Consider the following 23,158-nt stretch of genomic DNA (forward strand, 5'->3'; position numbering starts at 1 on the left):
CAGGATTGTGCCTGCAAACTGATTAACGTCATCTTTGATGTCTCCCTTTTATGTAAAGCGACAGCTCATGTGTGTAACAGCTTTTCAACAGCATAAACATGTCGGTAACTACAGTTAAGGCAGAATATTCAACTGAACCGAATAGACTTGGGCCTTTTTATGCCAGACTGCTTTGCTCAACGCCGCACCGATTGAAATGTGTTTTGACTTCGTCGGGGGGCTTTGGCATGGAGTATGGGCCGGGCTAAGCGCTGCCTGGGGGTGTGAACCGGGCCCGTGGCGATTCGCAGTCTCCTCCCCGGATACACCTCTTTTTTTTCTGGGCCCGTTGCAGCATTTATCCCCGCCACGGCTCCACTTTGTTCCGTTTGATGGTTCGCATCTTGGAGAGGAGGATGAAGCTGCTGTTTGCTGCCGCGATCATTGCCGGCTCGGTGATATTTCTGCTGTTCCCCGGCGGGTCTGTTGCGGACGAGAAGAAGAAAGGCCCAAAAGTCACAGCCAAGGTACAGAATACTGGTCTTATTGGAGCAGACGGAGGGAGTAATTAATAAATCACATAGCATTTACTACGCGGGTTAAATACTACTTTACGTTTTCCCATTCAGTCTAAAGGAGTAATATGGAATTAAAGCAAAGTCTTGCGCATTGCCTTCATATTGTATTGCTTAGGCTCCACGTCCTTCATTTTGCTTCAGAAATTCCTTCGCTTCGCTAACCACTCCCCTTTGGCTCGTACATTTTTTTACTGGGTGATAGAAAAATGCCTAAATCAGAGAAACGAACAAAAACGTGCGCTACACGACCTAATATATCAGGACGAGAAAAATTGAATCGGTGTTCGCCTTGCTGGTCCAGTTTAACTGAGCTTCGTCGCGTATTCTTCGATTACACCTCCATCCTGCGCGGATTAAAAAGGCCTTGAGCTTTTAGGTTTTACGTTAATGCACCGAATTACTGCTTGTACATTTTTTATTTCCATTTAAAACTTTTTTTTTTTTTAGTGTTACACATAAAATTGAGGACGAGGCCCATCGGTTACTTATTGTGTTCCCGTATGACACTGACAAGCAGAACAAAGAAACGGATAACGTTTTGGCCAGTTGAAAAAAGGGGATTGTATGTTGTAGCTCGGTGCCAACTGTCGCGAAGTGTTCTGCTACAGCGTCTGCTTGGAACACGTCTTCGTTTCCTAGGCATTTTAACTTATAAGAAGTGCTAGTTTTCAGTGGGAAATACTGGAAATAAAGAACATTATCGTAAAAAAAAATGGAAGATATGAAAGTTACAATGTACAAACATGCATAGGTTTATACTGTAGATACAAATGACCAATACTGGAAATAATTATTGTGGCATTGTCTTCAATAATATTGGGGTCTTAAACGACTCTCTGTGGAGTATAGTTCAAGAGCTAAGTTAATTTTAGGTTTAATTGTTGAGCATTGAGATGTAGAAATGAGAAATAATCAATCAGAAATTATTGAAAATACCTCAACATTGTTCTTACTTCTAACCAAACCCTTCACTATTCAAATGAAGGCTCCACGGCTGAAATGTTGTTTTCGTCTCTTTTCAGCAGAGAATAAATCTGTTACTTGTTCCTTTGCAGCCTACGCATGCTATATAATATATTGCTGTAAATAATTTTGGCTGTGCCAAAATAGGCATAATACACAACTATATACACCTATAATATACAGAATACTTCCTTTCAGAGAAAAACACCTTTGGTTGCCTAATTTTTCCCATATTTTGTATGCCAAAGTTCCTCTTGAAGGGCTTGCAGGTAAATTTCCTTTGAGTGATTAATGACTGGCTTCTGCTTTTCCAGGTCTATTTTGACATCCGGATCGGAGATGAGGATGTTGGGCGGGTAGTAATTGGACTGTTTGGGAAAACTGTCCCAAAGACGGTTGAGAACTTCATCGCCTTGGCAACCGGAGAGGTGAGCATCCCCAGAGGAAGTCTGTCTGGCTTACTAAATCACAGGTCGTTTTCTAGACTTTTTACTTTCTAAAGAAAGCCATTCAGGAGAAACTGAAACTTTTTTTAAATTTCCTTCTATAGAAAGGTTTTGGGTACAAGAACAGCAAGTTTCACCGTGTGATCAAGGACTTCATGATCCAGGGTGGAGATTTCACCAGAGGCGATGGCACAGGGGGTGAGATGCCTGAATCTCTGAACCACATAAAACCTATCTGTAGGGAGAGACCATATTGCTCCATAAGCCCCAGGACATTGAGCCAGGAGACCATTTTAAGAAGGAAAACAAGATGAATAATGATGCTGCCTGTGTTTCATTACATGTCTTAATGGCAGTGGATGACAAGGTACTCGAATCAAATGGAATAAACAGCTGCTTAGTTTTTCTGATGTTATTGGAAGAGAAACTGAAAGCACTTCTACGTCTAACACTTTAATGTTCATGATTGAGACGAGCACATGAGCTATTTTATACAATCGCATAAGTCAGCCACAACTTCTGTCCACTTGCAAGTTCCTCGCTTCTTTCTAGTTATGTAGCCTTTGCCGTGGATGATGTGCCTGTGTGATTCTCTTTGAAACTCCTGTCAAACCTGTTCTGTCAGGCAAGAGCATCTATGGGGATCGTTTTCCTGATGAGAACTTCAAGCTGAAGCACTACGGACCAGGCTGGCTGAGCATGGCCAATGCTGGAAAAGACACCAACGGCTCCCAGTTCTTCATCACCACAGTCCAGACCCCCTGGCTGGATGGGAAGCACGTGGTCTTTGGGAAAATCCTGGAAGGCATGGTAAGATTCAGTAGCCCTGCAGGAGGAGCTGCTTCCAGTGCCCAAGTCTGGTTTCTGAAACACTATGTCAGAACAATAAGTATAAAGACTGGGGATACTTTTCTTATAGGGAGTGGAAGGGAATTTCAATTTGAGATGGAGTTTTCAAGTCAGACTTGTGCACAACATCTAGATACACGAGGGCAGCATGAAATTGTCTGTTCATGTGAGGGTTTCTTCTGAGGTCACAAAGGTTGAAAACGAGGGCACAAGAATTAGTGCTTTGGTGTTCCTTTTCAATAACCTTCCTACTAGGGGAAAAGTAGAACATCTTTTCACCTTTGTAAATTTTCAAAGATGTTTGAGAGATATGGTTGGATTGTCAAATGTCAGAAGTAGTAGTCTTCACGCCTCCTAAATATTTCATACATTTACAGTAGATGTAATAGTCTGAAATGACCGGTCAGTACAACAGTCTCTAATGCAGTCTCCCTCCCCCATTCCCCCCCCCTTTGGCAGGACGTTGTGAGGAAAATCGAGTCCACTAAGACAGACGGCCGGGACAAGCCGCTTAAAGATGTGATCATTCACGACTGTGGCAAAATAGATGTGGAAAAACCATTTGCTGTTGCAAAGGAGTAACCAAAAATAGGGGTTGGGGTTTTTTAAAAGGAATTCCTGTGTGAGCTGTCACCGCCAGCCCTATCCTGTGTGCAAGCTCCGCTGCCCAGCACAGCTGAGAAGGACGTCATCTTTCGCTGTACTACTGCACTGCAGCACTGCCTGACCAACGACATCCTGGATCGCTTCCCGAGGCATTCCTTCTGGGGCTTTCCCCAGCGGTCACTACTTTTTTTGTAAAAAACAAACCGTAAAATAAAGGATCAAAATTTTGTTAAATTACTTCTGAGTTTTTTTTTTGTAATTGGTTGCAAGGTTTTCTCTGCTTTTGCCTCTCATTCACTTACACAAGATCACCCCGTATAAACTTTCACCTCCAAACAGGGTGCCTGGTATGATAAACAGGCCCTCATCCACTCTTTTATTGTGAATAGCTAATCAAATTTGACTTGTGCAAAAATAAATGAAAATATTAAGTATTGCATAATTGTACATGCTATGATTTTAATGCCTTTGAGACTAACATGGTACATTTTACAGACTGATAAATTAGCCCGATTTTAAAATGGTAAAATCACTAATGCATCAGTGGTTTGAAGATAAATCTCTCATACCATCCCTTGCTAGGGGAGCTGTTCCACACTTTGAAATGAAATTAGTCTGCAACATTGAATTATAGATTAAACACTCGAGGGCTGAGGAAATGACTCATGGCAAAAATGGAGATGGCCCAATTCTTAAGAGTCTACATGTAAATCTGAAACATTGTACCCAGGTTCTACAACAGACTCAGCCTCACAAAGCAGCTTTTAAATTCTCCATAATTAACATTCCCATGTTTTTTAATTAAAGCTTGTACCAATGATAAATGCAAAAAGAAGAGATTAATCATAATGGCAAAGAACACTGATGCAGAAGGATTTTATATAAAATTATTCAAAAATATATTCAGCCTTTAACACTTTGGATTTGATAAGTACTGAACAATATTGTATCTAGAATGTAAATGATCAATTTCTCCAATACACCTTTTCCTCATGTGCTTCAAAGACTCCCCCACAGATCTGCTCATATAACTAATCAATTTTATGCTATCAGATAAAATCTATGGTCCTGTATCCCTTTTAAAAACACTAGTCCATGTTCAACAGTTACATGATTTAGCCACTTGAGACCTCTTTGTCTGCAAACTCTGGCGTGTTAGTCACATCCTGAGCGAAGGTCAGTTTGTGGTGCCGTGTGGCAGTGGTAGTGCTGACTGAGCCCCAGCTCTCCAGCAATGCCCTTGTCCTCGTCTTAGCTCAGGGGCTAACTCTCTGGGGCCTTGAGCCCTGGGGTCGAGATGCTTTTGCCTGGGCTGCTTGGCTTGGTGCACAGCGTGAAGCTGACTTTGACATCCCTTGGATACAGGCCCTGGAGAACCCCATCCACGATGATGTTGGGGAGGAAATCTGCAACAGAAGGACCACAGGTCAACAATCCGGAGCGTGGCTGTGTGCAAGAGCCTGCCTTCTTTTCAACACACAAGCCTTGCCTTACCGCCTACGTCCTCAGGGAGTCAATTAAAAATTAAAGCTGCTGAGAAGATTTTGCACAGGTACTGCATGCATGTCCTTTGTTTTGTGATACCTATGGCACCGTGAATGAAAGTGGTTATCATTAAAGAGAGAGGAAACCATTCTGGGATACCAGTGCTTAGGACTGGAGACCACAGGTTCCCAAAACTGGTCCTGGAGGAATACTATCTCTGCTGGTTTTCATTCCAGCTGAACTCTCCACTACTCTGTGATAACTTAATTGACGTGCTTGCTCATTTACGGACACAGGTGGGATTGACAGTGTGGATCAGAGATTCCCTCAGTGAGTGATCTTCCTGCGGCAGAGGTACTAAGTGCTGCATTACAGGCAACAGGCCTGAATGAGGGCTCTAATGAAACTCGGAGAACTGAAATCAATGAGCCTGTGATTATGAACTTGGCTAGAGCAAAAAACAGAAGAGACTGTGTTCCTGCAAGACAAGAGATTCGAACCACTGCGGCAGACTCCTGGTTGTAGGTTCAGATCCTGTTGGAGACACTGCTATACCCTTGAGAAAGGTACTTTTCCCAGCTGTATCATGTGGTACTTAAATGTATGGTAAAATAGGAATTGTTAACTTTTCTAGTTTGCTTTGAATAAAATAACTAGTCCAATAAATTGATGGCTGTGTTGTTGGTTTTTCTCTGTTTAAGCTATAGCAAGGGGTATTTCAATTAATCATAAGTTGTTGCAGTGGTTAAATCTAACAATCTGGACAGGTGATCCTTAGGGAACACACTGTACCTGTGCTGGAGGCCAGGATGTAGGGATCTTTGGAGAATCCGACCACACGCTGATGGAGGAGTCTACAGCTGGAAAACAAGAAAAGCCTGCTGTTCAGAAGCACAGAAATAATTCACACACAGTGTATATGGAATGTTACAGACGTTCTGGCAAGTGTATATTAACAGTGACGCCACACTCAATGCCACAGTTGTGCACATTAATCAGGAATATTTTTTATAACTACATGATCTTTTTTAATTGTCTAGTGTTGGTTTCAGATCTGATCGTGTTCCACTGAATTTCTGGTAAAAGGAACAAATGTTTCATGGATCTACATGTGATCTTTTCCCATATGCATTCCTTCCTCTTGAACATTGTGTCTACATTCAGATGTTTAGATGTAATTAATTATTTGTACACGAAAAGAAAATCTAAATCCTAAACAAGATGAAAAAGGCAATATTTTTGCACAGATCAAGATAGGAAAGGATTTGTCTGAAATTAATAATTGGGCAGGAAGGAGTATTTTAACACTTTTGTGTCTGGTAAGAGGCGATGCAAACCTGTAATCATCTGTCGGTAGGTCACTGAGTGATCTGCAAGTTAAATAAACACAGGTTAGAGGATCATTGACTTCAGGTAATCATATACCCAAGGTTCTCATTCTATTAACATGATTTCAAGTGTTTAGGTTATTTACTAATCATCTGTATTTCTGTGTCTTGGAAAGTATGCTCAGCTCTCTAATAAAAGAGTCCCATATGGGGTGAAACAATTCCCTCAGCCTGGGGCACAGGAATGGTTAGCACGTACTCAAGGCTGTAAGTCTTGTTCACTGAAGGGAAATGTCTGACCCGCAGAAAATCCAGCATCTCCTGTGGCACCTCTTCATTACTCTGCAGTACACCCTAAAGAGAAAGAGGGAAGACTGATGCATTATACCAAATCCTCACTGCCTCAGAATGGGAAGCTAAAATCACCTGAAAACATTATTCTGTCACGACTGGTTGGCAGTGCATTATACCCTCTTTTATTGGTCTCATGAAGATACGACCATTAAGAAAATGAGGGAATTCATAACTGAGTTTGCATGGAGACTTATATTAATTTCCAATAGGTTACTGGTGATTATTCTTAAAAACAGCTGATGTCACCTTAAATTTCTGAGTATTTCTGCACGTATAAGCTTTACATGTTTCTCAAAGAATACAGTTTTTTGTGTTCCATCCCTCCATTTTAGGCGAGCATGAGTATTGGGATAAATTAATTTAAACTTAAACATGAGAAAATTGAATTAGTATTAAAACTACTTGGTCGCAAATCCTGTGTGAGTAACAACTGCGTCTAGCCTGTGACCCACTATCATCACCAGCTCTTGTTTGTTTTGGGGGTGCTTATGACTTCTGACTCCTTTTCAGCAGGTGAAATGCATGCCCAGTCAGTTTTAAATCAGGAGATTAACTTGTCCAGTCTAAGACTTTCCACTTTTTTCCCCTGATGAATTCCATGGTTGCGCTGGCAGTGTGTTGTGGCTCATTGTCTTGCTGTATGCTGAAACACCAGCCAATGGGTTTGGAGGCACTGTCTTGTACATAGGCAGGCAAGATGTTTCTGTACACTTCTGAACTCATTCTGCTGCTACAATCATCAATAAAGACGAGTGAAAAAATCCTGTTTGTTCCCCAAGTATTTTACAATTATATAACTTTTTAACAAAACTATACACATTCAAAAGAAGGAAGATGTATACATTTATGAATATGAAAAGGGAGGAGACTATATAAATGTACCTTATTAAATTTCAATTATTTTGTATCTCAACAAAATCCGACCTTAAAGGTTATAATTCTGCTCTTGGAGTCGTCTGCGAACGGTAGATTGTGATACCTTCAGTCTTGCACTGCGGAGGTTGGTGATTCCAGCAACAGTTGTTTTAGAGTTTTTGTTCACAGCTCCGATAATTTTTCTATGATCAACTGCAGTTGTTTTCCTTGGCCAACCTGGCCATTGCTGATTGCTTAGTACACCAGTTATTTCTTTCTTTTTCAAGATATTCCATATGATTGATTTTGCTTTGCCCAGTTTCTGTGCTATGGGTCTGATTGAATTCTTCTTTTCTGTCAGCATTCTGTCATTTGCTTTTCTTTCCTACACAGTAATAATAATAATAATTGCTTACACTTATATAGCGCTTTTCTGGAGACTCCACTCAAAGCGCTTTACAGGTAATGGGGACTCCCCTCCACCACCCCCAATCTGCAGCATCCACCTGGATACTAGTACTAGTACTCTAGTCTCCATGTTGGTTTAGGACTATTGACTCTAAAGGCAGACACCAAAGGGATAAGCAAAGGCTAAATCCAAAACTACATATTCGCAGCTATTCTATGTGTGCACCATCGATGCAACAAGAAACAGCTGGCCAATAAGAAACACCTGGCAGCTGACTGTCCCAACCTAAAATGGGGGGATTGAACACAAAAGTGCTATTATTGTAAAACAACTTATAACCCGAAATAAAAGGTGAGATACTGTACTTTTGCCTCATATTCATCTTTTCAACTCAAATTCAAATAGCTTGAGTATACAGAAAAGGTAGCAATTATGACTTGCATATGGAGGGCACTGTAACTAAAGGAAAAGAAACAGCCCCATTTTCTCTGGCCTGTGACTCAAACGCTGTGGTTAAGTTCAGAAAAAGCAAACATGCAACTCAGGGTAGATTCTACGAGATTCTACGAGCTTTGGTAAAACTTTGTAAAAAAAGTGCCTTAACAAAAATTCAATTTACACGCTGGAAAAAGATTAGAAAAGAAGCCCTCTCTCTAGTTTCTCAGCAACTGTGACCTGTAAAGGTATTTGTGCTCTAAAGAGGAACAAGCGATTGGCCTTTGCTCCTCAGCTGCTTACCTGGATGTATTCCTCCAGCTCCTGCCTCCTCTGCTCTAGGGGCTTCTGCCTCCAGTTCGAGCCTCGTTTCCCAGGGAAATCCGGGGTGTGCAGGATCTTCTTCAACTGCGAAGGGAGACGGAAGTGAGAGTGACTGAACTCCAGGGCTTGGGCCTCGATCCGTCTCCAGGCCCCGGCCATGGCCTGCTTCGTGGAGGCAGGCTGGCAGAAAAGAGGCGGTGTGTTCTTTGCAAATGGAGACAATGCAAACCACTATTGTGTAACAGGTTGCGAGCAGCATGAGTCAATCACACAGACAGTTGACTGCTGCCTGTGATCGCTTTCAAGCGAGTGTGTGCAGCTCTGTATCTCACTTCCCACTTCTGTGCAGCACAACGTCCTTGCGATTTCTGAAAGCGCCTCAGAACGATGACAAGACAGACATTTTGTCTTACTCCCAGATGGAGAAAGTGTGTTTTAGGATGCAGCATGGAGCAGTAATTAGCATTTTGAACTCTATAGCCGAGGGTCATGGATTCAAGTGCATTTTTAACTTGCTTCCCATCTAAACTGATTTCATAGTTGTATCCACATTTCATATAACCGTTAGAACAGATAATCTGTTAGAGCAGATTTGTTTTTTAAATGTATGAAAAAACAACAATATTCCGAGCTCTTTTCAAACTCTGTTTCTTCCTGGTACTGTATTTCAAAATATTTTTGAGTCATATTATGTATGTTTTAATCTACACAAAAAATAGCGAGTATATGAAACATGTCAAATCACAATCCAGCCATATGAAGAAATGATGCAAAATGAAGGATTCAGGTTAATGAGGAATCAACTGTCCTGTCAGGCAGCGCCTGAAACAATATCATTAAGTCACATGGGTACCTTTTTATGCAGAGCGTGGAATTCATTGTGTCTCTTCAATATAAAGTGTTTCCTTCCATTATACAGAACCTCTACTCTGAAGACCTGCAGGAGGAAAAAAAAGGAACAAGTCAAAATCACTAAATCAGTCTGAAGGATACTACAGTTTTCAAGTACCCCACTATAGAAGCCCTTTCCTTTTCTTAAATTCAGGTAATATGCAATGCAAGCACCAATAAGAGCAGCCATCAAAACTGAGGAAAAGATGGTTTGGCTCAGTCCTCTGTCCACATCTGAGAAATCTCTATTTAGTCAGGGATTGAAGTGAACGAAAGAATAACAATAATATTCCCTTGTCCAATCTATAACACATTGAACTGAGCTTCTATAACATATTTATCATTTGTCTCCCTCTAGTGCCCATTTTAAACACTACACGATATAGTCTGAAACATTACACTCATACAACAGCAGGGCTTGTTCCACAGTCACAAACACTACACTGCACTTTTTGTGTTATCGGCCACAGAGGAACACAGCTAATCCAATCAATCCAGCGGCAGCGTCACAAATAATTCGACATTCTTTACGACTCACTCAATTGTGCTAAACCACAGAGGACCCAAAGTTTCAAAAAACTAAACTTCCCAAGGCCTGCTTTACATTAGTAACAATTCCTTACAGTTCTATTAATTTTCAAACCCAAGGACCATTAATCATGGAAAACTACTTGCCAAAGAACTCTTTCCGCAAAAACTTCAGCTATGTTTTTGAAACATAGTCCCAAAGTACTTCTCAAAGTACATGTTTGAATATTACCACTTCATTTGCTGTACCAGTCATGTTTACAAGTATTCCACTGCTATTCAATACATTTCTACAAGCCTGCTGCGGTGCCCATAGCTGTAGTGCTGTTCTTGAAGACTCCTTTCCTTTACAGTCAGTAGCCTACCATCCACATAATGTTGTGATTATAATGTCCCTAAATAAATAAGTAGCAATGTTACAATTTCTGCTCATTACAAACGACAAAAAATTCTTGTTTGTGGTAAGCATTTCGGTGCTAGTCTCACGATTTTTATGAAAGGATCCAATTTACAAAGAGCCCATTGAATGGCTCAGGGCTGCCAGATCAAAGAACCCCCCCAGCACACTGAACTGGGGCAGCACGAAGCTCTCTGAGCACAGCTGCAGTCTCACACACACACACACACACACACACACACACGAGTCCTGTCCCACTGACACAACCGCCCCGGGGAACAACACAGAATTGAGCAACATACCACAGCTGTAGGAAGTGAACAGGCAGGGGTACCCCAGCAATCTAAGCCCGAAAAAAATTATTTTTTAAGTGGCCTTTTCTTGGCTAATATATACACTGCCAGCTTGTACACAAGGTAGCAAAGTGATGGGATCTAAAGACAGCACAGAGAATTCAATTGTCCATTAAACCATGAGCTCAGTTTTTCTTCGTAGTTGGCATGAATACTGTTACAATGTGCAGTGAACGCTCTGTCTATTTAAGTGAACATTCTTAGGAACGCTTGTCCCTGAAGTGTGAGCAGCCCGTAACTTCTGTATTATCAGAGATTGCGAACTGTGCTCAGGTCACAGAATGGCAGTCTGAAGCCTTCTCAGGACCACAGCAGAGCGGCCTGCAGCCAGCCAGAGGGCAGGAGTTCACTGAGCTCCCCTCTTCTATCCTGTCTGTGAAACCCAACGTACTGGGCCTCGGAGAGCACAGTGAAAAGAGCACCAGGGACTTGCTGGCTCAGCCTGAGGCCCAGAAGGCCGTGCAGTTCACTGCCAAGCATCAAGACTTCTATCAAAACACAGCGTGGCCCCAGGGAGCCTGGAGAGACTGTTTCAACAGGCTCTGCTGGGAAACTGCCCCAGGAGTGCCCACAGCAGCCAGAGGTGTTTTCAGTCTTCTGAAGAGGAAAAGCACATGGGAAAACCCATGTGTTCACAAGAGGAGCCATCACAAATAAACTTTCAAACTTTGCATTTTTTTTTCTATTTATTGGTCCAACTACTCTCTGGCACACAATCTATCCAATAATTCAGACATATTCACCTTTTTGGCACATTCTGAATTCTGACACTGAAACAGAATGTGCTCCACAAACACAGACCTGGAACTGTTTTGTGCTGTTGTTGATTTCATGACTAACACGGGTATTATGTGTGAAACATTTTTCTATTTTAATCTAAATTAGAAAAAAATAGATTTTGTATAGTGGTGACAGTGTAAGCTTTGTGTTTTTTTAGGAATATAATGTAATCTGGGAAGGGCTGGACTGTGAGCCCGGGTGAGGCGCTCAGTTTAGTCAAGCTGCATTAAAATCCTGAGTGTAACTTGAGATGCAGAAGCAAAAGTTTCCACTGTTTCACTGCCTACACCAACAATAACACTGGAGGGGAAGGTGTAGACGATGTCTGAAAAAGTACAGGAAGAGGCCTTTTAAAAAAGCACACTCATTGCAGGCATGCAGTTCCAGCAAGCTTCCTCCTCTGTGTGAGAAACTCTGCCTTTCTCTCCACCATCAAACTCTTAAATCCACATCATAAAGTAGAAAGTATAAAGTATTCTTTATGATAGGTGCTCGCCCAGTTAATGACAGCACAAAACCTTCCAGCCTGCACACAAGTAAACACAGACAGTCTTATTCACAAAGTGACAGCTACAGGACTTACAGAATAATAATAATTGCTTATACTTATATAGTGCTTTTCTGGACTTTCCACTCAAGGTGCTTTACAGGTAATGGGGACTCCCCTCCACCACCAATGTGCAGCCCCACCTGGATGATGCGACGGCAGCCACAGTGCGCCAGAACGCTCACCACACATCAGCTATCAGTGGGGAGGAGAACAGAGGGATGAAGCCAGGTCAGAGATGGGGATTATTAGGAGGCCATGACTAGTAAAGGCCAAAGGGAAATTTGGCCAGGACGCCGGGGTTACACCCCTACTCTTTTCGAGAAAATGCCCTTGGATTTTTAATGACCACAGAGAGTCGGTGGCCGCTTTTACATCTCATCCGAAGGACGGTGCCTTTTTTACAGCATAGTGTCCCCGTCACAATACTGGGGCATTAGGACCCACACGGACTGCAGGGTGAGTGTCGGATACTGACCAGGCTCACAGCTGCTGAGCTTCAGTGGGCTGCCAGTTGTGAGTTGCTGGGTGATATGGCTGCTGGCCATAAATAATAGCCGTTATTATTTAGATAGTGGTTATTATTTAATAAAATAATAGTAGTCCAATGGTTAACTACATCACTATGATGAAAACTTCCTGGTCCAATTTGGTCCAGTCCTGGGGGAGCAAAGTCTTACCTGGCAATTTCAATCAAACTTTGCCTCTGAGTCATGAACCTTAAATCAGGGGCCATTAATAATGCAATTAAAAAGATTGGAGTAAAAAAAAATTGGCAAAGACATTTAAGCCTAAAAATCAAGTGTCCAAATTTCAGCCTGAACCAATTCCACATGAGAATACAGACAGGAACCTGCAACTCTTACTGAAAACTGCAGCACAAGTTTCCCTTTGGTGTTTGCAGTCCCATTAAAGGAGCTTCAAAGCACAAAAATCCTGTCATCTGGTTCCAGACCTGGATAGTCATTTTCAAACAAAACAGCAGTTACGGTACCTGCTTTTTCTGAGTCAAAGGGTTCTTTAAATTAAGCAAAGCATTAAGTGACATTTGTCTGGATACATGTTTCTGCATTTGGACCAATTATACCAACTGTTTTGTAACAAGTCACTACATTATGTAACCTCACTTCCTCTCTGCAGAATAATGTTTTTAATTCATATTAACACAAATGTGAAGTAAATAATTGAAAACTGTTTGTGCATTCTGGACATAATACTCAGTCCAAGATGGAAGACTAAGTTCTGCACTTTTAAGATATAATACAACCATCCTTAATTCTCGCTAGACAGTAGAGGCTTCCAGTACTACTGGAATTACTACTTCAGACAAATTCCAGGAATGCAAGGGCTGAAAAAGTGATATTCATGTGTGGTTATGATTTTTTCTAATTACTGTATTGTCTGACAGGTGGTTTCAAATTTCAGTACAATTTCGATTCCTCAGTAAAAGAAAAACACATTACATGCAGGCATACCATAATCCAATTTTATCCTACAACGTGTATAGGTAATACAAGTTTCCTGGTATCAGAAAACTGCTGCCAGAGTAAATAATTTGAATTAAAATGAATTTAAAAATTAGTACTTGAAATACTGAAACTTAGAAAGTGAGTCTTTATTGCAAAGCTAAGAAATATTTACCACAGTTTTAATATGCCTTATTATTTATGTTTAATTAGTTACTACCATGCCTTAATTTTAACTTGAAGCTTAATACATGTATGCTTAAAATAGTGACAGTCACTAAACTACTCAGATATTAACAACGTGCTGTCTCGACAAAGGGATCAATGGTCAAACAGAAAGTGAAGCAGCCAGTGGCAAGTGTCGAAACAGAAGAACAATAACATCAAAGACTCTTAAACTAAACTACACGTGATTCAGGGATAATTGTGGTTACAGCCTCTGTTACACGGGCTCGTGGAAAGTGCCTGTACATGCAAAAATACTAACTTCCTAAATGTGAAATATCTAGACAGCTAAGAGCTTAACCTGCATCAAGGCAAAAAAGAATCACATCATAAAACTGTTAAATGCCATGATACTGTAGTACCTTCACTGACAGCGTACGTGCCCTTAACTTAGAGAAACCATATTGATTCCCGGGTTAGCATTTAACTATCACCTGGTAACAACTACATTTATATAGAAGAGGGAATTGCTGTACAATTGCTGAGTTTTGAATCAGTCTCTGTGTCTGGTCTTTAGATGAAGATGATTTCATTTGTGCCCTTCAGAATTTCAGAACTTTGATCTGGCCTTAAACTGTTCAGCTTTGAAGTGTGACACTCCATCCAAAAAGATTTCTCTTCTATGAATATAAAGTAATAGGGCATCACAAACCATATTAAGGATTGTTTTACTAAGTAACCAAGAGTGGTCTTGGTAAAAAAATAGGAGCGCATCAGCTGAAAATGAAAGAAGCATTATTGTTGTATAAACTGCATTTGGGTGTTTCAAATCCTCTTTACAACAGAAAGAGAATCCTCTGTCCTTGTACCTTTGAATTCTGAATGCATTGGTTCTAAATTTTCACTTCACAAAAGCACTGCACAATAACCTAGACATTTCTAAAAAAGATCACTTACAGCAATGTTTCATGCATTCAGAATCTATATAGCCATTTACCAGATTACTTCTATAACCGCTTCATTCAAAACACTTCTAAAGGCAGTGAGCTACCATTCTGATGAACAGAGTTAGCATTACTAAAACCACATCAAATAATAATAATAATAATAATAATAATAATAATAATAATAATAATAATAATAATAACAACTTTGCTCTACATCATTACAAATGACAAAAAGTCCTTTTAAAACAAATTAGAAACCATGAAACAAATTAGAATTTGTGAAAACACATGCCACAAAACATCTGCATGTCCACACGCAACAAATCTATGAACTCTCATCTTCTCTTTCTTCAGCAAATGCAGCTAACTCAGTTACACGCTGAAGCTGCCCTAGGATACTTAGGGCTCCTTATAAAGAAAAGCCTTTGCATTTTGTTTTCAGAATGCGGCCAGATGCATAGCGTATACTGCACCTCCATTCAGAAAACGTTTATCAAGTGGGTGGAACACCTGAACTACTATACTTCATCTAACCTTTCAGTCTTAGGCCTTTCAGCTGAAAAGGGAAATGATTTGCTGTTAAATGGACACCAGAAGCATTAATCCTTAAAACACACAGCATTTGTATTTTAAAGGATTAACTGTGTCACCAAAGAGATGAAATACTCAACACACCTGTGTTTGCCAACAAAGTGAGAGACATGGAGAATCATTCTGCGCGTTGTTAAAGGGGTAGGGCGGACCATTTTAATTCCACACAGACTGGTGCTTAAAATCCAGAACACTTCATCACCGATCCATTTCAACCTGTACCCTTACACATGTTACTTTCCACAACCTCATATCTAAGTATTAAATAATATCAAAGACATAATAATCATCTCAAACTTGTTTGAAGGGAAGGTTGGTAGGTAATATAGGTTTTGTCATCTCTGACTCAAGTGGAATATGTAAAAGGCAACAGGCAAACAACAAAAACATGTTAATTGATGTAGTTATAATACAAGATAAAGGGCAAAGAAGCTCTTCTAAAAAATGTTACTTGTCTTAAAATAGCCATCTCACTTGACTGTTTTTCTTAATTGTGTGCATGTACAGTATATAAACTTTATTTGCAAATATCACTGAAGCTTTATGTAGGTATTTCCAACCTTTATTTTAACTGGTGATAGTTTGAAGAGGACAGCGATTTAGTTTGAATTCCCAATTTACCAACACTTCCGAAGATCTCTTGAGGGGGCAAAGCATCTTGTTTGTGAGCGTGATACAAGTGTTTGATTCTTCCAGGACTGTGTGGCCTACCACAAGAGATCAGCATTCAGACTCGACTCGCACTCCAATACAGACCATTCGGACTACAAATTGGTCTTTGTTTCGCCTGTGGAAAGACTTGAAATACTTCCGTTGTTAAATAAAACAACTCCTCTCATCCAAGACCACAATGTGCATTGGTTCCAAGAAGTAAACACCGTCTCCAAAAGGAAGTTTGCATTGAAGACTCTCAGTACCCCCATCTGCACATAGTGCCCTATTCTTCTCGTACATTTAACATTTCCCCTCTCGAGTGGGACACTGGGAGACCATCAGTAAAGAGGGAGAGCCTATGCCAAAGAAATGTTAAAGCATATTCTGACTATTTATGTTCTTGACACTTCCACTCTCCTTTCGGGGCAGTAAAACTTTTGTTCATTCTGAACTTGCTTAGGACATGTTTGTTGCAACTACAGTACAGATCCAGATCTTTAAAAGCCTTGGCGCTGAAAGAATTACATTGGATTCCAGAAAATGAGCAGTACAGTCTGTAGTTCTTAAGGGGCTTTAAATGCTTCTTGAAGAGCCTTTAAGCAGCCTTTTATCTCAAATCAAAATCTAAGATGGACAGGGCAACAGGCTTCAGATACCGGCTGTGAATCCTGATCCTGAACTCTGGAATAGAAAGCTTCTGTCCAGTCACTTGGAAAGAGCAACATTACACAAGAAGGGATAGATAGCACTTGTTTCCACTCATTTTCTTGGTAGTTCTCCAGAATTACCCTGGGACTGACTTACATTCCCCTTCAAACTCAGAGTAAAATTAGTGTCACAATATATACTGTACCAAATCACTTCCATTCTTATCAGATGCTCTTCACAAAAATACATTAAAGAGCATTATGATTTCTACACCAAGTCAGGTAAGGCAGTTAAAATAATTCAAATGTGCATAAGCTATTTTTTGGCTGTCTTACCAAAATCCAAAGGAGCTGACAATAAAAAGCAATGTTTTCAACTCTGCTTGAAGATATTTTATGAGGAATCTCTTTCTCAAATTAGGAAACACTAATTTGAATACTAACAAAAAATATTATATTAAGTTATTAAACAAGCCAGTGTAATCTGCTCTTTCTCAGAAATTAGACATTCAGTGTTTCATATTAGAGCTCTGACGCTGAAGAAAACATACCTGAGAATACACTGGTAATTTACTAATTTTCCAAACGTCGCCATAAGAGATTTGACAAATCCCATCGCCAAAACCAGGCTTGAGGATTTCTGTTGCAATTTCACTGACACTGACAATGGAAGTGTATTCCAAAGCTGAAAAGAAGAGGTACTTCCTTACACAGTGAGGTGTGGGAGTATGGAGCAAGTTGCCAAGGTATCATGTTGAAAATAATACTCTGGCGTCTTTCAGGAAACTGGCTGGATACGATCCTGGTTTAATCAGACATACTGTAACATTCAGGCTGGTGACGAGTAAGACTTTTCTCATAGAATTCCTGTGAATATTCCTAGAACGAACAAAACGTGATTCATGAATTGTGACAGACTCCACAGAGGGAGTGCAATTCTTATTTTCCTTAGTCATTACCTTAAGGGGATTTGTTCTTGGTGTATGTAGTGGGGATAAAGGAACACAAAGCATGTCTAAAAACTACAACTCCATGAAAACCATACAAATAAATGTTTGGGAAGAAACACTCTAAAGATCACATTAAAACATTGGAAACGGTACAAAAACCTGACCTGATTTGAAAGGATTAATTCAAATACATTTCTGTCACTTACTCTCTACTCTGCATGGCTAAATAAAGACCGAGCAGCAGGGCCATGGTATGTATTTAATAATACAGGAGGATTTCAAATAGCACTTCAAAAGCACCTGGGTAGAAGGACAGTATGGTGGCATTGTAGTCAGCACCACTCCCTCGGAGTTAGAGCTGGATTCAAGCTCAAAGGAGGACATCTGACTCTGTGCCGTTTGCATGTTCTCTTTGTGTTCACATGCATTTTGTGCCACTTGTTTTGGATTCCTTCCACATCCCAATACAAGCAGATTAATTCTGATTGGCTACTATAGAAACAAAGACACTCAGTGACACCGACCGTAAGAGAACACAAAACAGGAAGGTACAGTACAGCAAAGATTATATTACTGTGAAGGGATGTAACATCAGTTCTAGTCCTTTATTATAGCTGAAAACCACCCAATACCAGAGGATATCAATTGATCAGAAAAGCATCACTTAGGAATGAACACACACTGTTTAATCTAGAAGTAAATGGGCTGACTGCAGAGGCGATGATAATACTATTACTCTTTCAAAAAAGTAAAAAACGCACATTTGTAAACATCACCTTCAGAGAAATAGGTCAGAACGGCACTTTCAGCTGTCCAGCAAACCAATTTAGCCACCTAACAATACCCCGTGGCTGCCTGCAGCTTGCACAGTGATCTGCGTGTTATGATATGATCATTCCCACCAGCTGCAGGAAACAGCAGGGTAAAATTACTCCTAGAAAAGCTGGGCTTTCTTTGAATCAGTGTCAGTGGATGCTCTTGGTGCCATCGTGGTGTAGGGTACAGAAATAAATCCAGGGCTCAATTTATTATTGTCTGCTTATAAAAAGACAAAGCCCTGCATGGCATTCTTTTCAATCAGATCACCACCAGTGAAAGAGCCAGAATAATACTGATACAGTTCATCTGCCTGTTAGCTATGATCTCCTTCTTTTCCAGAAGGGTAGCAATTTTGGAATTAAGAAGGAAAAGGGAAAGCAATTCCCTGCTATGGTGTGCAGACAGGCAAACACAACACTATCTGTACACTCTACTTGTAGACCAGGGAGTGACCGAGGAAGCTGTGCAAGGTGAGGTTTTCATGATTTATTTCAAGTTCAAGGTGAAATTGCTGATAGTTCCCTGGCTTAGAAACAGTTGAGCTCTCATGAAGATTGCTGAGACTGTCAGATGAAGACTGTGTTCGACAGTACAAATCTGATGATGGATTCTAAACTTTTGTTGAAGTTTCACAGCAGACTGACATGGTGGAAATTTACTGGTCATCTGTCATCGGAAACTGGCATGTAACTGGCACTAAAATAAATTGACAATTGTCAATTATGTTATAAAAAGACAATTTGTCTAGTATTCACATAGTTTATGCTCCTAATCATAAACTAATCTAGGAGTGAGTAAGATGACATGGTGTTCAGATTCAGGTATATCCTGTACTGTATTCTACTCAGTCTTGGCTTCAGGTATTACTTTTTAATCAGGGTAAATCGCTGTGAGGAAATTTGTACAAGATGGGAACATATTTGCAAAGCCACGTATTTGTACAGTATTTGCAAGGTGCAATGAATGAATGAATGAAGTTTTTAACCCCTGTTCTATAGGGAACACACAATTCTCTGCAAGGTGAAATACAACCCACAGGAAACATGATATATTATTATTTACCGTGCAAACCATGACACACAATTTTCTTTAAGCAATAATAACCACTTCAGCTGATCAGTTTCTTTTTTCTTCTAGTGCTTTTTAAATTAAATGAGCCGGATACCGGCACCTGTTGAAGTGGAAGAAGAAAAAATAAAAAAGGCACATAAATCAATAGTACAACTTTAGGCCTCACGTGGTAATATAGTATTCCACCAGTTCTAAACTGTCGATATACAGTACTGTACTGTATATGGAATTTGGGAAACGTGTCAGTTCCGATTTGCATAGCTCTAAAAACAAACAACTGGGTTATAAAGTTTTACTAAAACGACGTGGGACGCTCACATAAAATGCGTTCAAACACAAAAGTCGATTGGCACTTACCGTTTTCGTTTTTCCATCCACCGGGCTGCTGCCCAAAGACGGGATGGACACCTCAATCATAGCGGGATACGGCATGACTCCGCCGGGACGTGTCTGTGGCGGAGGCGAGACCACGCTTGGAAGCTCGGCTGCTCTGTAGCTTGGAAAGCGCACCTCTCACGCCCTCTTCTTGACAGTATACAGCTTGATCCCTCCTCTCCGGGATTTGACTTCCACAGCCCACCTTTGCCGGAAGCGAAGAGCTTGTGACAATGGAAGATACAGTAGGTGATACAGTAGCTACACAGTTCGGGGATTCTCCGCACCTTGTGAAGTGAGTGCTGCAAACTGTTGGCTTTCTGTACCGAGAACTCGGTATGTTCTCGACTAAAGCTCCACCCACACAGCAACTTGCTGCGTTTACTGTAGTGTATGAGGCTAGTTTTGACTACCTACCACGCTGTATCGATGAACTAGTTTTTGTTTGGGGTGATCTTAGAAAAATAAGTAAATACTGTACATCTTAACATTCTAAGTTGTAATTTAAGCGCTCAGAAGTATGGTACTTTGCACTTTCCGATAGCTAATATGTAACCTTTTCTTACCTGAAGAATCAAACCAGCACTTATGGAAACATCGTTTATGATACAGAAAAAAATGTTTTTTTTTTAATCAGTTGCGTTTATTTTAAATACAAGTTTTGTTTCGCTGTTCCTTTGTCTTAAATCAAAAGGCTTCCTGTACTACGACTCCAATCATGTTTTTGTAGATTAAGGAGAAAAAAGTTTATATTTCACCACTTTCTTAACTCTATATTTTTTTAAGATACCCATGACAATAAAATGCATTATTCAAACGCATTATAATATTTTCGCACTTTTTGGACAAATGAAGCATCAGACTGATACTAATTTTGCTGATCTGAGGATTACATCCAATAATTATTGCAGTGCCTTCAGTAATTTTATGCATTCAGACTTTACACTGCTTTTTGGAACCATTACCCTGCCTAAGGATTTTTAGTTTATAACCCACAACCGTTAGCATTTCTGTTTAGGCCTACCTGCTGTACAAAGTTTCATTTTAAAACTGACCATTTCCTAAGCCTGCCCAGCAGTGGGTTTCACAGAAATAAACGCTTCTGAATATTGCGACTCAATATTTAAAGAAAATGTTTGACAGAAAAAAAAACTAACAGTAGTAGTTTATGTTTTAGAAGATATTTCCTTTAAAAATACCAAAGTGGTTACAAATATCTAACAGGATAGTATTTTAATGTAATTAAATTGTGAGAATGTAATAATGTACTGTAGGTATGGAATTGTTCTAATGAAATATGTGCCAGTCCTATACAATCACTTGTCTTCACCACTCCAGTCATGTCACAAAGTCTGTTCTTAACAGTCACATCCGGCTACTGCAGTGAAAGATATAGCAATTCAGTACAAACTATTCAATTGATTTTAATATAGATTGCATTAAATTAATTTCATGCATGTAATTATCACCAGAATGCATTGTACCTGAAATTCACTTGGGATAAGCACAGATAAGATGTCGTCACACTGTAGGAATGCTATGCCAAGGAACAACTAATAGAAAGCGGTGTGATTTTCATTAGACACAGCTGCCCTCCGTACAGAGCTGTTTTTGCAGCTGTCACTGGTCTTTTGTCACCACCAGCTAAGTGGTACTTTCTGCTTGTCTGTGTACAAGTCTGTAAGCCAGCAAGACTGTAAGGAAGCAAGACTGAGTCTGTAACTTATTTTTTCCCAGGATGATACTTATTCCCACAGTTGTTGTTTTTTTGATCACACAGTGCAGAAAGAGGCGTTTACAGTACTTCAGTCCCTGCAGCAGATTCGCTGGGCTCTGCCTCTATGAACGTTGACACCACAAGATTAGACACATGGAAATGTCTTAAGCTTTTGTCCTACAGGACAAGAGTAAAACACACCCTTCATCAGAAATCAATTTCCAGTCAACCATTACAGCTACTCAGAGCTTTGCCTGGAGTCACATGCTAAGACAACGCCCTGCTTGGGTCTTCAATCCATCGCAGGGCACACACAAACAGTCAAACAAGAATAATTTAGAGACACCATTTAACCTAACCAGCTTGTCTTTGGGAGCCGTAAGAAAACCCAGGCTAACTGAGGGAGAACATGAAAATTCCACCTGGAATGTGCCCCTGATTGGGAATTGAACCCACAACCCCAGAGCTGTCAGGCAGAAATATTAACCGCCATGATGCCGTGATGCCCAAACGCAGAGCTAAATGTGATAAATAATGGAAGTCGAACAGTTGACAAGAACCGGTATATTTTAGAGGAAACAAAAGGTACAGTGACCATTCTTACTTCTGTTTTTGGAGATATGTGGGGTGTTACTGGAAAACCCAAGCATCTCAAAACCAAAAGAACATCTCGCTACACTGTAGGAAATGAAACAATTATTGCTTCTCATTTGTAAGACAGGAATGCGACAAGAAATTGTTCATCCTAATTCTATAGCTAGTTTCCAGTCAAAATCCAGTGGTAGTCTAATGTTTTGAATATAATCTGGCTAGTTACTTTAAGTAATCAAAGGATGTTTTCAAAGGGGCCTCTCTTACTGTATATTTAAAATTAGCTGAATGCTTCAGCATTAGTTTTACAGACACTAAGTCTAATAAAATTAGAATGTACTTTGTAAAATTGTTTTGATCGCAACTTGAGTTTGAAAATTTACAAAACTATGGTTTCTTACATTTCAAGGTCACTATCTAGTGTTGATATATTCCTTTTCATACCCCTTCGATTTTGAGCTTGAAATATTGACAAAATGGGGTGAGCCAATAAAAAAAAAACAGTCAGACTCTAAAAGTCACAGTTCCTGTCTCCACTTCTTGATTGTGACTGATGTCAGAGACATGAGCAAATTCCCTTTCTCTGACAGGCAGTGAGTCAGGGTGCAGGCTGCTGTACTCCCTTCAAGCTTGGAAAAAACAGCTCCTTTCACATTTGCCAACCTGGATGAATATACTGGCCTGGGTAAAGAGTCAGCAAAAGAGACATGCAATACATTCCTTTCCAGAACGAGACTGCTTTGGAATGGTGGAAATCTTTCAGCTAATGGGAACACAGTGCTGTGCTACAGGATGTTGAAGTAGATGTGCTGTTATCATACAGATGTCCCACCATGTTAACAGCACATCTATTGTGACATAAAAAAGTACTGTGTTAATCTTTGTCAGAATTGTTCAACAGAAGCCAGACAGACAGCATGAGTACCGCAATGACCACTGTACAAAATTTACCAGTAAAATGTCTGGTGGGGCATTTTTTATCTAGTTTGATTTATTTGTATATAGTGAAAAATTAGGAATCAGGCTAAAGAATGTATTAGCCTATTTTTTTCTTCTTC

General features: G+C 40.1%; 2 protein-coding genes across 3 annotated transcripts; one reads left to right on the forward strand and one right to left on the reverse strand.

Annotated features, from left to right (window-relative positions):
- Nucleotides 1-300: 300 nt before the first annotated feature.
- On the forward strand, nucleotides 301-3,658 carry ppib (peptidylprolyl isomerase B (cyclophilin B)). The gene is made up of 5 exons (XM_088641747.1): nucleotides 301-506; nucleotides 1,835-1,948; nucleotides 2,071-2,164; nucleotides 2,592-2,776; nucleotides 3,275-3,658. The coding sequence occupies exons 1-5, from the start codon at nucleotides 372-374 to the stop codon at nucleotides 3,395-3,397; spliced, it is 651 nt and encodes a 216-aa protein (XP_088497873.1). The 5' UTR covers nucleotides 301-371; the 3' UTR covers nucleotides 3,398-3,658.
- Nucleotides 3,659-3,860: 202 nt separating this feature from the next.
- Nucleotides 3,861-23,158, reverse strand: snx22 (sorting nexin 22). 2 transcript variants are annotated; one of them, XM_088641748.1, is made up of 7 exons: nucleotides 19,775-23,158; nucleotides 9,465-9,548; nucleotides 8,591-8,695; nucleotides 6,494-6,588; nucleotides 6,244-6,276; nucleotides 5,699-5,766; nucleotides 3,861-4,827 (listed from the first exon to the last, which is right to left on the reverse strand). In XM_088641748.1, the coding sequence occupies exons 1-7, from the start codon at nucleotides 19,847-19,849 to the stop codon at nucleotides 4,685-4,687; spliced, it is 603 nt and encodes a 200-aa protein (XP_088497874.1). In that variant the 5' UTR covers nucleotides 19,850-23,158; the 3' UTR covers nucleotides 3,861-4,684. The 2 variants fall into 2 exon arrangements, with proteins under 2 accessions (XP_088497874.1, XP_088497875.1); XM_088641749.1 differs by lacking the exon at nucleotides 19,775-23,158 and adding an exon at nucleotides 19,409-19,435.

This window comes from Lepisosteus platostomus, chromosome 7 (assembly GCF_059453375.1).
Source record: "Lepisosteus platostomus isolate fLepPlt1 chromosome 7, fLepPlt1.hap1, whole genome shotgun sequence".
Taxonomy (NCBI): Eukaryota; Metazoa; Chordata; class Actinopteri; order Semionotiformes; family Lepisosteidae; genus Lepisosteus; species Lepisosteus platostomus.

Bases quoted from the DNA above. Each gene is read 5' to 3' on its own strand.
- snx22 (XM_088641748.1), bottom strand. From the start codon at position 19,849: ATGCCGTATCCCGCTATGATTGAGGTGTCCATCCCGTCTTTGGGCAGC. The intron at 9,549-19,774 runs GTAAGTGCCAAT...TTCCTCCTGCAG, and splicing joins TGGATGGAAAAACGAAAACG to GTCTTCAGAGTAGAGGTTCT. The intron at 4,828-5,698 runs GTACAGTGTGTT...CTTCTGTTGCAG, and splicing joins CATCCTGGCCTCCAGCACAG to ATTTCCTCCCCAACATCATC.
- ppib (XM_088641747.1), top strand. From the start codon at position 372: ATGGTTCGCATCTTGGAGAGGAGGATGAAGCTGCTGTTTGCTGCCGCG. The intron at 507-1,834 runs GTACAGAATACT...CTGCTTTTCCAG, and splicing joins GCCCAAAAGTCACAGCCAAG to GTCTATTTTGACATCCGGAT. The intron at 2,777-3,274 runs GTAAGATTCAGT...CCCCTTTGGCAG, and splicing joins GGAAAATCCTGGAAGGCATG to GACGTTGTGAGGAAAATCGA.